The sequence below is a fragment of the Cornus florida genome, unplaced genomic scaffold, assembly GCF_030987335.1.
Source record: "Cornus florida cultivar Cherokee Brave unplaced genomic scaffold, ASM3098733v1 CherokeeBrave_3.0.0_Hap2_Chr08, whole genome shotgun sequence".
NCBI classification, from domain to species: Eukaryota; Viridiplantae; Streptophyta; class Magnoliopsida; order Cornales; family Cornaceae; genus Cornus; species Cornus florida.
In genome coordinates, this window is record NW_026775578.1 from 8,471,873 (window position 1) to 8,485,441 (window position 13,569).

General features: G+C 34.3%; 1 protein-coding gene across 1 annotated transcript; it reads left to right on the forward strand.

Annotated features, from left to right (window-relative positions):
* Positions 1-406: 406 nt before the first annotated feature.
* LOC132269220 (ribonuclease 2) lies at positions 407-12,672 on the forward strand. Its single transcript, XM_059770331.1, has 9 exons — positions 407-670; positions 1,962-1,990; positions 2,212-2,285; positions 4,523-4,624; positions 4,736-4,739; positions 5,537-5,628; positions 9,195-9,356; positions 9,836-9,935; positions 12,434-12,672. Exons 1-9 carry the CDS (start codon positions 465-467, stop codon positions 12,469-12,471), a joined length of 807 nt encoding a protein of 268 aa, XP_059626314.1. The 5' UTR covers positions 407-464; the 3' UTR covers positions 12,472-12,672.
* Positions 12,673-13,569: the final 897 nt, after the last annotated feature.

Here is a 13,569-nt window from a genome sequence, read left to right on the forward strand (position 1 = left end):
ACATTTTTAAGGAGAATAATTATTGTATCAAATAATTACATTAAATTGTTAGATTTATTATTTTAATTAGTGAATTATGTAATAAGTAAGAAAATAAAATTCATCACTTAATTATATTTAATATAAATAATTAATTAAAAATTATTCAGTTACACAGTTCAGGACAAGTGTTCAATGAATTAGATCAGGGTTGAACATACTCGAAAAGTAACGGAGACAACTCATTTAATGGTTGTTTTAACATTCCTCAAAGAGCTTGAAAACTCGTTGCTTTAACCTCAAAGGGCTTTTAAAACTGGTTGCTTTTAGCATAAACTGGGACCTCACAATTATGTGCACCGAATTTTGTCTGCTAGTTGTCTAAATGACAATTATGCCCTTCAAATCTCTACGCCTATAAATCAACAGAGTCCACCATTAACAAGCAAGAGCCATCTGGGAGGAGCAAGCAAGAGCCATCTGCTATGGTTTCTCTCTCTATCCGCGTGTTTCTCTCTCTACAAATCTTGATTTTGTTAATCGGATCGTTTTGCGTCCCTGAGATCAGCGGTGGGGTCATAGGAGGAGGGAACTTTAGAGAATTCGATTACTTCGCGTTGGCTCTTCAGTGGCCGGGCACTTATTGTCAGAGAACTCGCCATTGCTGTTCCTCCAATGCTTGTTGCCGAGGGTACACTATCAAGCCCTCATTTCACTTTTAAACACAACACGCATTCATATACACACGTAAACGCATATTGTTGGTTCTCGATTAAACACCGTTTCTTTGAAATCTTGATAGTTTGTGGTTTTCTTTGCTAATAATCTTTATATCTTCTGTATTCGATCATACGGTTTCTTTAAACTTTTTAAAAATATTTTCAGAACTTCTAATTGAGATCTATTTCTTATGAATATTAAAGTCGTATATTAGTTGGTGATATAGGATTTTTCTTCTTCTTTTATTATCAATTTTTTTTTTTTTTTTTTTTGGGGTAGTAGTTGGTTATATATCAAATATTCATTATATTTAGAGCACATTTTGATCTGAAGTTGAATATTTTTCATAGAGTTAAGATAATGTTACTTTTGTTTTTGGTTCTCCCCTTGATACTAAGGGACCACATTTTCTCCCAAATAGACGACTGCTAGCTAAATAATCTTTCAATATCAAATGATTTCCTTAATCAACTTGAGGAAAATCATGATATGGCTCAATACAGAACTGGCTGGCAAATTAGGCATTTGATTATTATCATAATCTCTTATACTAGTCTAAAACTATGGTACCTTGGAATTTTTTTGGAGCTTTAAGCATGCACTAGTGGAATATCTCGTTCATTGTACCCAACTCAACTCAAGTAGGTTCGCAGAGCTCCTATGAGAAACTCCATGTGTATGGTGCTACGATGTATTGGTTAATGCCAATTCACTTTCAGGTGAGCCCTTGATATTAAGGGTAACCTGTCCTTCCATTTTGGCTGTGTCTAGCTCCATCACTTGATCTAGGTTATCATTTCCACCTTGTGAAATTTTATCCCAAAAAGTAAAGGAGGATTCACCATCAAATCAATGAGATCAAACAAAATATTTCCCCCATCCGTTAAAAAAATTTATCATATCATCAGGCTTTGCAGATGCTGTAGTTGGTTTACCTTCGAAGCAAATTCAATATCGAGTAACATAAATTGAAATCTAGTTTAATGCAAAATAAACTAATATATAAGCAAATAAATAAATAAGCAATTGACTGGTTGCAAGGAAAATTTTACTTCATTCTTTTCATGCGCTTCACTTTCCTCCACTGCATCCTTATTAAATTTATCTTCAGATACCTATGTTTATTCTTGTTTGCATTAATGTTGTGTTTATCAATATGCATCTTTTATTCTTGATGTTCAATATATATGGCTTGTGTAATACTGGGGAATTCTCAGAGAAAAGAAACTTACTATTTATTTTTTGTGGTGATTTTTACACAGCTCAAATGCTCCATCTGAATTTACAATCCGTAAGTGCAAAATTATGACTGTTCTTTCACATTGAGTATCTGGACTGCTGAATCCAATTTCGTTCTACTGTGCCATGCATAATGTTATACACCTTTTGCCTTCTCAACTGTTTTTTCTCTATATGTTCATTTCTCTAAGATATATAAAGGATGTCTAAAGAACCTATTGTTATGTTCATCTCGTATGTATTATCTATCAAATGATGCCTCTTGCCGCACAGATGGACTATGGCCTGACTACAATGATGGAACCTGGCCTGCTTGTTGCACCCGTTCTAATTTCGATATAAAAGAGGTACATGTATACTTCCATTGTACTAGTTTTCTCTTCCCTCTTCTCTAGACTGTTTGTTTCATAATTCTTGGGGGATCTACAAAATGAGTGTAGGTGCAAATAATTCGTTTAACTAAAAAGCCAAAAGAATAAATACAACTCACTCAAATAAAGAATAATGAATAACAAGAACAATTAAGAGAAAAGCTTGTAATGCTCGATGATCTTTATTGGAGGTCTATGCCTCTATTTATATACAAAAAGATGGTGGAATTATGGTAGGATTCGCTCTGCTTGTCCTCCAATTCATTCCATATATAATTCTCTACATACAATTCTTTCTTCAATTCTTTCCATGTAGAACTTCTTTACTATATAGGACTTCTTCCAATGCAGAATTTCCTTATACGAAGGATCCTTTGTCAAGGAGGATTTAATTAATCCCAATCGTACTTGGATTATAATTGAGAATGGGCTGGGTGAGTTTTTAGCAAGCTGAGAGTTTAACATTAACAACCTTGGGCCGATAGTGACTTTACCTGGGCTTGCTCAAAATTGGGCTTCGATGGGCTAGTGGAAAACTATTGAGGTAATACCTTATTTTAATGACGTGGAGGATTCTTATTGGAGGGGGATTTTTCCCTCCACAGTGAGGCTTTAGATACTGTGGCCATCTTAGAAAGACTAATCTTGCCTATGTGTGTGATGGGGATGGGATATGCTTTACTGTTATTGCACCATTTCTTATACATAAATCATTTTAGGACTTGGGGGACTGGTATTATGTATGCTTGGATGCATCATTTGTTTGAAGAAAAAGAATATGTTTGGCGAACTTTAGACTCATTTTGCTACTCTTAGGAAAAAAAAAACAAGATAAATAGTAACACAAAGGTCTATAGTTCCACTTGAAAATGTAAAGTATTATCTAAGAATTACTAATTTTAACAATAATCTAAATTCCACAAAATATCATTCTAAAAGTTGTCATGCACTTCTTGCGTTAAATAAAACATAAATGCATACCCATGTCATATGGTATAATGTCAAACACACCAAATGTTACCACAACTCCAGGAAGTTCAACTGTGCCATTCTTTATTGTGTTGTAGCCTTATCAACTAATTTATTTGCTTCAACATGCTTATTATCTCCAACAAGGTCCGGTTATGCATTTCTCTGGTTGTGCAATTTGTCTTCTCCACAGACAGCAAATATTCTAGTAATTTTATTATCTTCTCCATAAGTACTCCTTAAGTAGGGTTCGGCTGCAGATGGTCCCTTGCCATCTTCATTGGCACATGCGACATCTTTAGCTAGTATTTATTGCTCATTTTTTGGCAGAATCCCCCACCCCCAAAATATATCTACAGTATTACGAGATTTTGGGTGTAATAAGGTGTTGCCTTAGAGGTGTGTGTAAACCCAAGAGTTGTCATGCCAGATGAATCCTCTACTTCAGTCACACAGCCAAGTATCCCTAGGATCATAGACTATGACATAACCATGAGGTAGGCCACTCTGATAGCTGCACACAGAGATGTAAAGGATCTCCAAGTCAACATGTATCTTTCTAAACAGAGTATGAGTTGTGAAATGGTAAGGCCTTGACCATGAGGAGTTAGTGGTAACCTAGATATTGCTCTTCTCTCCCTTTTTTACAAGTCAGCCTTGACTTCCACCTAATATTGTCCACCCAAAAGTCAAATCCTTCACTGTCATTATATATAATGTCTCCAATCTTTATTAACCCACAAGAACACATAATATATATCATTATTGATTGAATATAATTTGGTAAAGACATTAATTTAGGTACGGGCTTGCATAACTATAATAGAATACAATATGAAAGCATGTGAATATGTCAAAAGAGTGGGGCATGTGGATTTGTATTGGATGTAATAATTGTGATGTTATCGTAAATAGAGATAGACAATGGTTGAATTGAACCCTATTTGCAGACATAGAACTTCTGAAGGGAATTTATTATGGAAAGGAAAAAGAAAAAAAGAAAAACTAAGAACGGATTACCTTGTGCTACCAATTTAGCGATGGATAAAATACAATGAGCTACTTTGTATTTTTATGGGAAACTCCCTTTTTGTTTCTTTGCAACAATGAAGTTATCTGTCTGTCTGCCTCTCTCTCTCTCTCTCTCTCTCTCTTTTCTAATAATCTATGTCAAATGTAGTTTCTTAGCATTTAAAAGTGATTTCATAACTTGTCTGAACTATGTTTGCTTCATTTAATTGTAGATATCAACATTGCTTGATGACCTAGAGAAGTATTGGCCATCTTTAAGTTGTGGTTCCCCATCAACCTGCCATGGTGGAAAAGGGACATTTTGGGGTCATGAGGTGTTTATCAATTATAGTCTTTCTTACTAATTTTTCTGGTACCATGAGACGGAACTAACTATGCTTCCTTGTTTCTGTAACATGGCATAATGGTGGGATATTTATTCGCAGTGGGGTAACTGTCTTCTGCTTGCGCTATGTTACTTAATATAGTGAATTGAATTATTATCAATATATTTTGCTGCATTAGAAGTGCAACTGCTGCATGTCTGTGATGGATGCAAATCATGTCTAAGCTAATCATACAACACACCTGCAACAAAAATTGGTTGGAGACATTTAAGAATCATCTGAATCTCAGCTTCTCACTTTTTAAAGCAATATTGAATTTCTTAGATTGTTAACCTCGTTGACAATACTTCTCCAATTTAACCCTTTTTGGGTTTCGTTATGACATTTAGATACAAAATAAAATGGAAGTTAGGTGGTCTGCATTATGTCTATCAAATCATCAATCTTGCTGGAAAGCATATGCATACTTTGTTCAAATGCTTTTGGATTAATGTGTACTTTCTTTCTTGTATGATGTTTGATACTCTTTACTTTTATGGTTATTATGGTAGTAGGGTGTTATGCTAGTACCATACGTAACAATTATATGGTTCTTTCTTATGTAAACTAGTTAGGAACATGAGGAACATGATATTGAACTTAGAATGATTTGGTGCAAAGAGATCATCCATATCGAGTGCATCACACTATTGGTGATATGATTATATCCCATAAATATAATATGAACATTATTCGTGGATTTTTGTAGTGGATCAACATCAAATGGTGGGTCTAACAGGCAGTTGTGTGTGTCATATGTGTTATATTATTATTGTCCAAAGTGATGACATATACAAGAACATATATATAATTCTTCCTCCATATCAATCTCAATCTTACCTTTTGGCATTTTATTTGCAGAAAAGCACGGGACTTGTTCCTTTACAGTTGTTGGTGATGAATACAATTATTTTTTTACAACACTCAACGTCTATTTCAAACATAATGTCACAGTAAGTTCTGCACAGATATTTTAGCTTCCAGTTTTTTTGAGCAGGGTTACGCGCTGATCAGAATAGTAAGATGTCAAAAGTGACTTATTATGTTGTCTATTTCTGACTTGTATATTGCCCTTTTTCCCTCCGATGAATAAAAAACCCTGTTTTGCATCTACACCAGCTGTAGCCCTCAAGGTTGTTCTGTAGGCCTGGTTAGTTTGCAGAACAATAGGATTTTCTTATAAATTGAACTCATTAGGTGGCCCGCTAATTAAACTTCAACAGTTTGGCTCTGTCCAAGTTACATACATGTTGTGAAAAGTTGAGATAAGAATTGATGGTATGAAAATATGTGCTGTTAGCTTGAGTGGTATCTCCAGCCACTCCAAAAAAGGTGGTTCTGTATTCAAGTCCACAAACAAGTTCAACTCCTAGCCAGGCTTTGCACAATGGATAAGTAACCACTAAATAAATCCTTGGTATGAATTAGTAGGAAGACTATTGCAAGTAATCTATATGTTGTGCGATGTCTGGTAAGGTCAAACAGGCTTACGTTTCTAGCATTGATATGTATGCAAAAAAAAAAAAAAAATATGTGCTTGTGTGTGTGTGTGTGTGTGTGTGTGTACACAAAATAAAGTTCTTTGCTAATTCCTGATGCTTATGAATGTCAGCACTTGTTTGGCATGGATATTCTCATGTAAAACTCAAGTAGTGCATCCTTTGTTGTCTAATGAAAGTAAGAGAAGCATAAAAGGTTAATTCCCATGTCCGTTATTTCATTTGAATCTACTGGTTGAGGTAAATTTATTGAACACAAAACATATTTGGAGAGAGATTCTAGGATTTGATCAGTATGGATTAAAATCATAACCTAAATTATGATGCATAATTAAGAAAATGAAGATCTTATGGCTAGCAAGATTAGGATGGATGGAATGCCATTTTAGTCAAAATCAGCATAAAAATGACTTGAGTAGTGGAAACCAATGGCTAAAAGATACCAAAACAACCATTTGTTATTAAGGAATTGTAGATTAAAGCAAGTGCTGTCCATAGATCTAAGGTTGCATGAATGGAGTGGCAGAGAATATCTGAGTTGTGTGTCACAGAATACCTATCAAGTGAGAGGTAAAATTTATGAAATGGCTTTAAGAGTAGTTAAGATTATGGTATAGAATGATTTAGAAATAAAAAGAAAGTTTGTTAGAAAATTGAGTGGAACCAAAATGAAAATATTTAGAATGGCAAAAGCAAGGATGTGATAATTTTTATTGTGATAAGAGCCAAAAGGACAATTGTGGTTTTTATTTTGTTAGAATTCACATATAGTGCAAAAGCAGGATGTGATAATTTTGGTATGAAAATAATTTTTTTTATCTCTAGTTTGGTGTGAAAAGACTTGTGACAAAAGCACTAGTTGATTTTTGCTTGATATACACTTGTTGCATGAGTTCCAATTTCACTTGTGCAGGTATGTAGAGCTATGGAAGGGGTCCAATTAATGTGTAAAAATACACGTGCATGCCCTATAGTACTTGTCATGCCATAGAAAAGATGACGACTTGAACAAAGTGAGAAGGCAAAAGTGAAGCCAAATGTCTCTTTAAACACATTGCTGAAATATGGCAAATATAACTACGTTTATATGCCTACCAGAAAAGAAAATAACCATGTAAAAAATCTCTTCGTTTATCAGAAAAGTTTGATTGTTGCACATAATTAGGCCATGAGGTGAACTTTGTTGTATCAACTATAGACATGCAACTGCAGTGGCAACCAACTATTGATGAAATTATTAAATGGCCGTGAATTAATTGAATAGTTTTGGTTATTGTTCTCATATTTAATTTCTACTTTTTTGTCCCATCATTTGGCATGAATTTTAAGCAAACCAAATCATTCAATGCATTATTCAAACCTGATAATTCCATACATAACTTTAGGTTATGTTTAGTATAGTAGGAGGGACAAAAAAGAAAGGATAACATTAGTCATGAAAAAAAAGAAAAGATATGAGAGGATTGTATTAGCCTCTTAATCGTGTTTAGTTGATTGATGAGGGAAAAGAAAGGAAAGGATAGTGTTAACATCTAATCATGTTTGGGGAGAGAAAGGAAAGGAAATTATTTTATTGAATTTACCATATACCCTTTACATTTAAAGAACTGCGTGGTATTTTGTTTTTGTCCTTTGTATTTAGGGTAAAATCTGTATTATGAAAGTTACATTAAACATGGTATTCTTTCCTTCTTTCTCCCATTTTTGGAAGAATAACAAAAGCAATGGTGGAGGGGTTATTGAACCCTTCATATCCCCTCCATTTCCTTTCATATCTTTTTTGTAATTTCATAATGAACAGAGCGGAAGATTTCCACCCATTTCCTTTTTCCCATCCTTCAGTTTCTCTCAAATCAAACTGATCCTTAGGTTTTTATGTTCAAGTTTACGCATGATAGGTTCATCTAAGTGGGAGTGAATATCTTCCATTGAGATTTTAGACCGCACATAAAGCTGTGTACATATCATCATCTATATGTGTACATATAGATTTGATGCCTTCAGAAATCAGAAGTTTGAGATATGTGAACCTTAGTTGGTTCTTAACAAAGTTACTTGTTTGCGTTGTGACCATTACATGCCGGTATATGCCACCTTCTTTTATGATAGTTATGTTGCGTAATTTTTTATATCCCATCACTCACAGAAACTAAGTCATTTTGCACGTCATTGGAAGGAATACATGACATGTGAGTCGTGAATCTTGATTTGCGGTTTGAAGAGATGAGATGTGGAACCATGTTAACTTTATGGTCTCCTATGTGATCTATGGTGAAAAGGAGAACTTATGCTGGTCTGTATTTTTTATATCTATTTTTATTCTCTTACACCAATAAAGTCGTGGGTGGTTCTGGCAATACAAAGTGAGCCTAGCCCCACTTCTTGGGCCAAACCCATCACTGCCTAGTGGATCAAAGTAGTTTCACATCCTCCTAAATTTCTTCGGTGCTAATTTCTTCTTGCTTGGGGCATTTACCCAAGGTGAATGTTTGATTTTGTAGCACTAAGAGTAAGGTCTATTTTATCTATTTATTTATTTTAATTTTATTTTTCATGCTTTCAAGACGAGATCATACCATTCTTGTTTCATCTCAAGCTAGACTTTCCCAAGTTCTTTTTTTTTTCAATCCTTAAATGTAAGGAAAATGTTTGCCAGCATACTTTATGGATCAATCAACAGAAGTATCTTTGTGGTTTCCTTGGCCTTGCTGTAGGTTCACCTTAAGGTTGCCTGGACGCTTACTTATACATTTGCTTTGTGTGGTTCAGTTATTATGTTCTACCACAATGCCTTTTCTCTTGTTTTTTATTTGTCAACATATTTCCATGACCTGGTGAGTTAAGCATGTAATGTTAGTGGGTTGTTATTGTTCTTAAAAACGTTGACTCTTGCTGCAGCTGAAATACTAACAGAACTTTTTTGTGTATATCTTTAAATCAATGATATTGCGCAGTTATGTTGGACTTTATTTGCTTTATTTATTTGATCAAGAATTTCATGATTCTATTTATGGTTCCAGAAAATTCTGAATGAAGCTGGATATGTACCTTCAAATTCGGAAAAGTATCCTCTCGGAGGCATTATTTCTGCCATCCAAAATTCTTTCCGGGCAACTCCTAAAATTAGTTGCTCACATGGTGCGGTGGAGGAGCTCCAATTATGCTTTTATAAGGACTTTAAGGTTAGACACTTTTTTTTTTTTCTTTTTTTTTTTTTTCCCTGAATCAGGTTAGACACTTCCTTTGCAGCTACTCGAAAATTCATATGTTGTGGTCACATTGAACTTATCAGAACGATTAATAAGAATATATAGTGTGCGTGTCAGCAATACCTATAAAAAGATAACAATTAGTTGCTGTTTATTGACCTAGTGGACATCCACCATTTTCCCGGCACAATATTCACGCAAGTCATCAGCCATTGATTTATGGTTTTCATTTCAGCCATTTTCTAGAGACAATATTTGTAACTACTGAAAGGTAAAAATGGGCTGGATGATCACAATAAATTGATGTGGCGATTCTAAGTGAGAAAAGCCGATCGGAGTTCATTTTTTCATTTATCTGCAAATGTATCTTTGTTTGAGTTTGCATCTCTCTTTAAGTTTTTTGTGTCACATAGAAGCTTAAATTCATTTTCTGAATTTTTTTTTTATTACAGCCTCGGGATTGTTTAACTGGATCTAGCACTCAGAATGACGAGATTTCTTCAAAAAGCTCTTGTCCAAAATATGTCAGCCTGCCAGCATATGTTTCAATGGGTAAGTTTCTTTCTTATCCGTATAGTTAATTTATTGATGATAAAAGAATGCAAGTCTGTCTATCAGCTGTATTTGTTGTTTAGCGTGTTTGATTTGTGGTATCATTTAATTATAAGTATGGAAAAGTTGTGTACATTGAGTAGTGTGGATGGCTAATGTACGAGGCATTTTTTTATTTTCTTTTTTTATTTATTTATTTTTTTTTGGTGTATAAATGTACTAGAAGTTGTTAGCAAGCAGTATAATGGGTCCAGAATTGGAACTCTTAACATTATCAGAAATTTTAATGCACATGCATATAATGAACCGTGCCGGGTGAACTTTTCACCATTATTTTGGATGGTTGTATGACACTGAGTGGTACCAGCAAATTCTTTACAGAGGATTGAATAGTTAGTTGACTGACCAGTTCAAATTTTATGGGGGAATAGATCTCTTAGGCTTCGTTTGGTTAGATATAATCAACTGGAAAAGAAAGGAAATAGAAAATTTTAAAACTTTTTAGGAGTTTGGTTAGATAGAAATGGAAAAGTTATGGAAAATTAGGATTCTCGTAACCCTCTATGTTCCTCAAAATGTTTCCAGCACAAAGCACGAGGAAATTTTATTTTCACATGAACACAGCATCTTTTTATTTTGTGTTCCTATTTTACCCAACAACTTCATTGACACAACTTTATAGTATTTTTTTACTGGGTTTCAAAAAATTGCAATCCAACAACAACTTTATCATTGATAGGGTTTTAATTAACTTGACTTTCATTTCTAGTTGTTTTCCATCATATATGAATGAAATAAATAGTATTTTGCAAGGTCTAAATTAATTGAAAACTCCATCATTTTTTTATATACATACTGCTAATTAATTTTTTATTATTTTACTATATTTATAAAATAAGGGCAATTTAGGTATCTAAACTATAGCACGATATTTTCCTACAATTTTCTTGGATAAATTTTCATCCTAACTAAATACATACTAGAAAATCACTTTTCTTTTCATTCAATTCACTTTTCATTTTCATTTTCCATTTCTTTTCTATTCTTCCTATATCCATCTAACCAAACGGACCAAACGGAGCCTTAAAGAATCCACTTGCTGGTCATATATAGTTTGTATTACGTTTGCACTTTGTCCTTAGCTGGCCTACCTTAATTTTCAGCTTTTCCTCAATTAGGGATGATGATTTCTTCCGCCCCACTGGGTTCCCAACCCGCCCCTAATGGGACGGGTTTGGGAAGCTATTTTTAAAAATAGGGCTTGTATGTGATTTGAGTATTAAACCCGAGCTGGGTTCAGTGCGGGGACTGTTTTCTTTTTATCCCGCCCCTTCCCAATTGTATAGCAGTATTATACAAACCCTTATTCCTATTAAAAATTATCCTTATATATATATATATATATATATTATAACAGTCCCAATTTCACTCCTCATTCACTCTTTAGACACCCATCGCCCCTCTCACAATCTCACCCCCCACTCGCCGCTCACCAGGCACCACTCCTCAGCCTCAATCTGAACAGCGATCGGCAGTCGACCAAGGACCAAATATGTGACCGTCTCTCTCTGTGCTCTCTCTCTTTCTCTGTTGTGACTTTGATGTTGTAGAGCGCTCTGACCGGCGATCTGCATCGTCCAAGGGACCAAGACTATCAGCGAAGATTTCTAGCTTCAAAATGTACTCCATCTCTGTTCGTCTCTCTCTTTCTCTCTTTCTTTTTTTTTTTTTTTTGAGAATGTAAACAATAAACCCCATCCATTTCATTCAATCTGATCAAACAATGATGCTAATAAAAGTTGGCAATTTTTTTTATATGATTTGATTCGTTTTTTGTTCATTTTCCTTGCATTAATTTGTTGCCAAGTATAAAAAACTTCTTAATCAATGTAAAATCATTTGAATGCAAGTGTTCAACAATCAAGCATTTCGACTGATAAATATGTCTCCTTTTATATATATAAATCTGTTGGTTTTGTCGAATGGGTTGAGACGTGGAGGGGGTGGGCTTGCATGCCTTGTTTAAAAACAGGGATGAGATGGGAAAATAAACGATACTGTATTTACTTAACGGGGCTGGGTAGGATTTTGATAAACCTGCCCTGTTGCAATCCCTTTCCTCAATTTCTATGTATTATAATAGTGTGTACATGAGACATCTCAAATTCGGAATTTTCCGTGAGCTACATCTGTTATCAATCTCTCTGCTTCCACTAATATACGTATATCCAGTATGATGTTTGTTTATTGCACTACGGAATACATGTATATCCTGCATATATATGATGTTTGTTTATTGCACTACAGAATAAGTTCCTATTTGTTTTGACGCATCTCATTTGTAGACTTGTTTTTTTATCGAGTTATGCGTTTCACGAATCAGGTGCTGTTTAGGAGTTGGTTCCGGTTGCCCCTAATAAAATCATATCTGATATATCCGCCTCAACTCATGTCGAATTTAATTGCAGTTTACCTGATCTTTATTTCTTTGCATCCAGGCCTTGAAGATGGTGGTGGAACTGCAGTTTCACGGTGATCTCAGATTGAAGCTCTTTGAGATCTTTGTGTGGATCAGCTGATACTGATTAATAAATGTGATGGATGTTCTATTTGTAAACAGTGTACTTTTGATTTTTTCTTCTACTGTCTTTTGATTTGTGAAGCATTGAATAGTGGATTTAAATTGTAAATGCAATACTCGAGTCATTTTTATACCACTCGGTAAGTTTTAGTGGGATTTATGGTTTTACTGTTGCAATTAATTAACATGTTCGTTGTCATGTGCTCAGTATAATAAAGTTCGATGGTCATTGAGAGCGGTTGTTTAATAGAAAGAATGTTGCACTATACATCGTATCTCTTTTGATGAGTAAAGAGTAATCCACCCACTTTAACTAATTTTGAAAGCATGCGCCTTCAGGACTTCAAATGTAGAAGTTTAATTACATTTTGCTCAGGGAGACGATATTGGGTGAGCCGGGCATATTGGGTGAGCCGGGCATATAACGATATCCTGTGAGATTGATTTTTTATTATGGCATCAACTTTTTATCAAATAGAGAGTTTATTGCGCAAAATGTACTTTTAAGTAATTGCCTCATAATTCTTATATCTATCCATACGAAGAAGAAATCATGTAATGAATGGGATTTGGGATTCTTATCATGTAACGAATGGGATCTGGAATTCAGATTTGAACATGCCAAATGTGTGTTTAGTTTGACATGTGCGAGGGGCAATTGGAGAGAGAAATTTACAATTTACCTGATTCTGTATATCTCCTAAATTCTTAATTGTAATTAATTATATTTCCATTCATTCTCATTTTCATTTTTGTTTTTTAAAACCCAATTTTAAAAAATTTGATTCCAAACACAATGAAGAAAATGGTGTGGAGGAGATAAAGGTCAGAAAAAAGTAATTTGCTCTAACCAGTTAACTTGTTCATCTGATTCTAAAATAAACCCAGGTATGATATGTATAAAAGAAATGGCTGAAATTATAAAACTCCCAATACTATTAGTTTTTTTATCATAAAATCCCAACTTGTTTGTAAACATCCTAATAGTTTTACAAAATTATCATTTTGCCCAAATTTGGTCAATGAACCATTAAAGGGCTTGTTAAATGACTA

What these genes read in the sequence shown, in the direction of transcription:
- LOC132269220 (XM_059770331.1), top strand. Translation starts at nt 465, where the DNA reads ATGGTTTCTCTCTCTATCCGCGTGTTTCTCTCTCTACAAATCTTGATT. An exon ending in TCCAATGCTTGTTGCCGAGG is followed by an intron (nt 671 to 1,961) that starts GTACACTATCAA and finishes ATTTTTACACAG; the next exon opens with CTCAAATGCTCCATCTGAAT. An exon ending in GCCAGCATATGTTTCAATGG is followed by an intron (nt 9,936 to 12,433) that starts GTAAGTTTCTTT and finishes CTTTGCATCCAG; the next exon opens with GCCTTGAAGATGGTGGTGGA.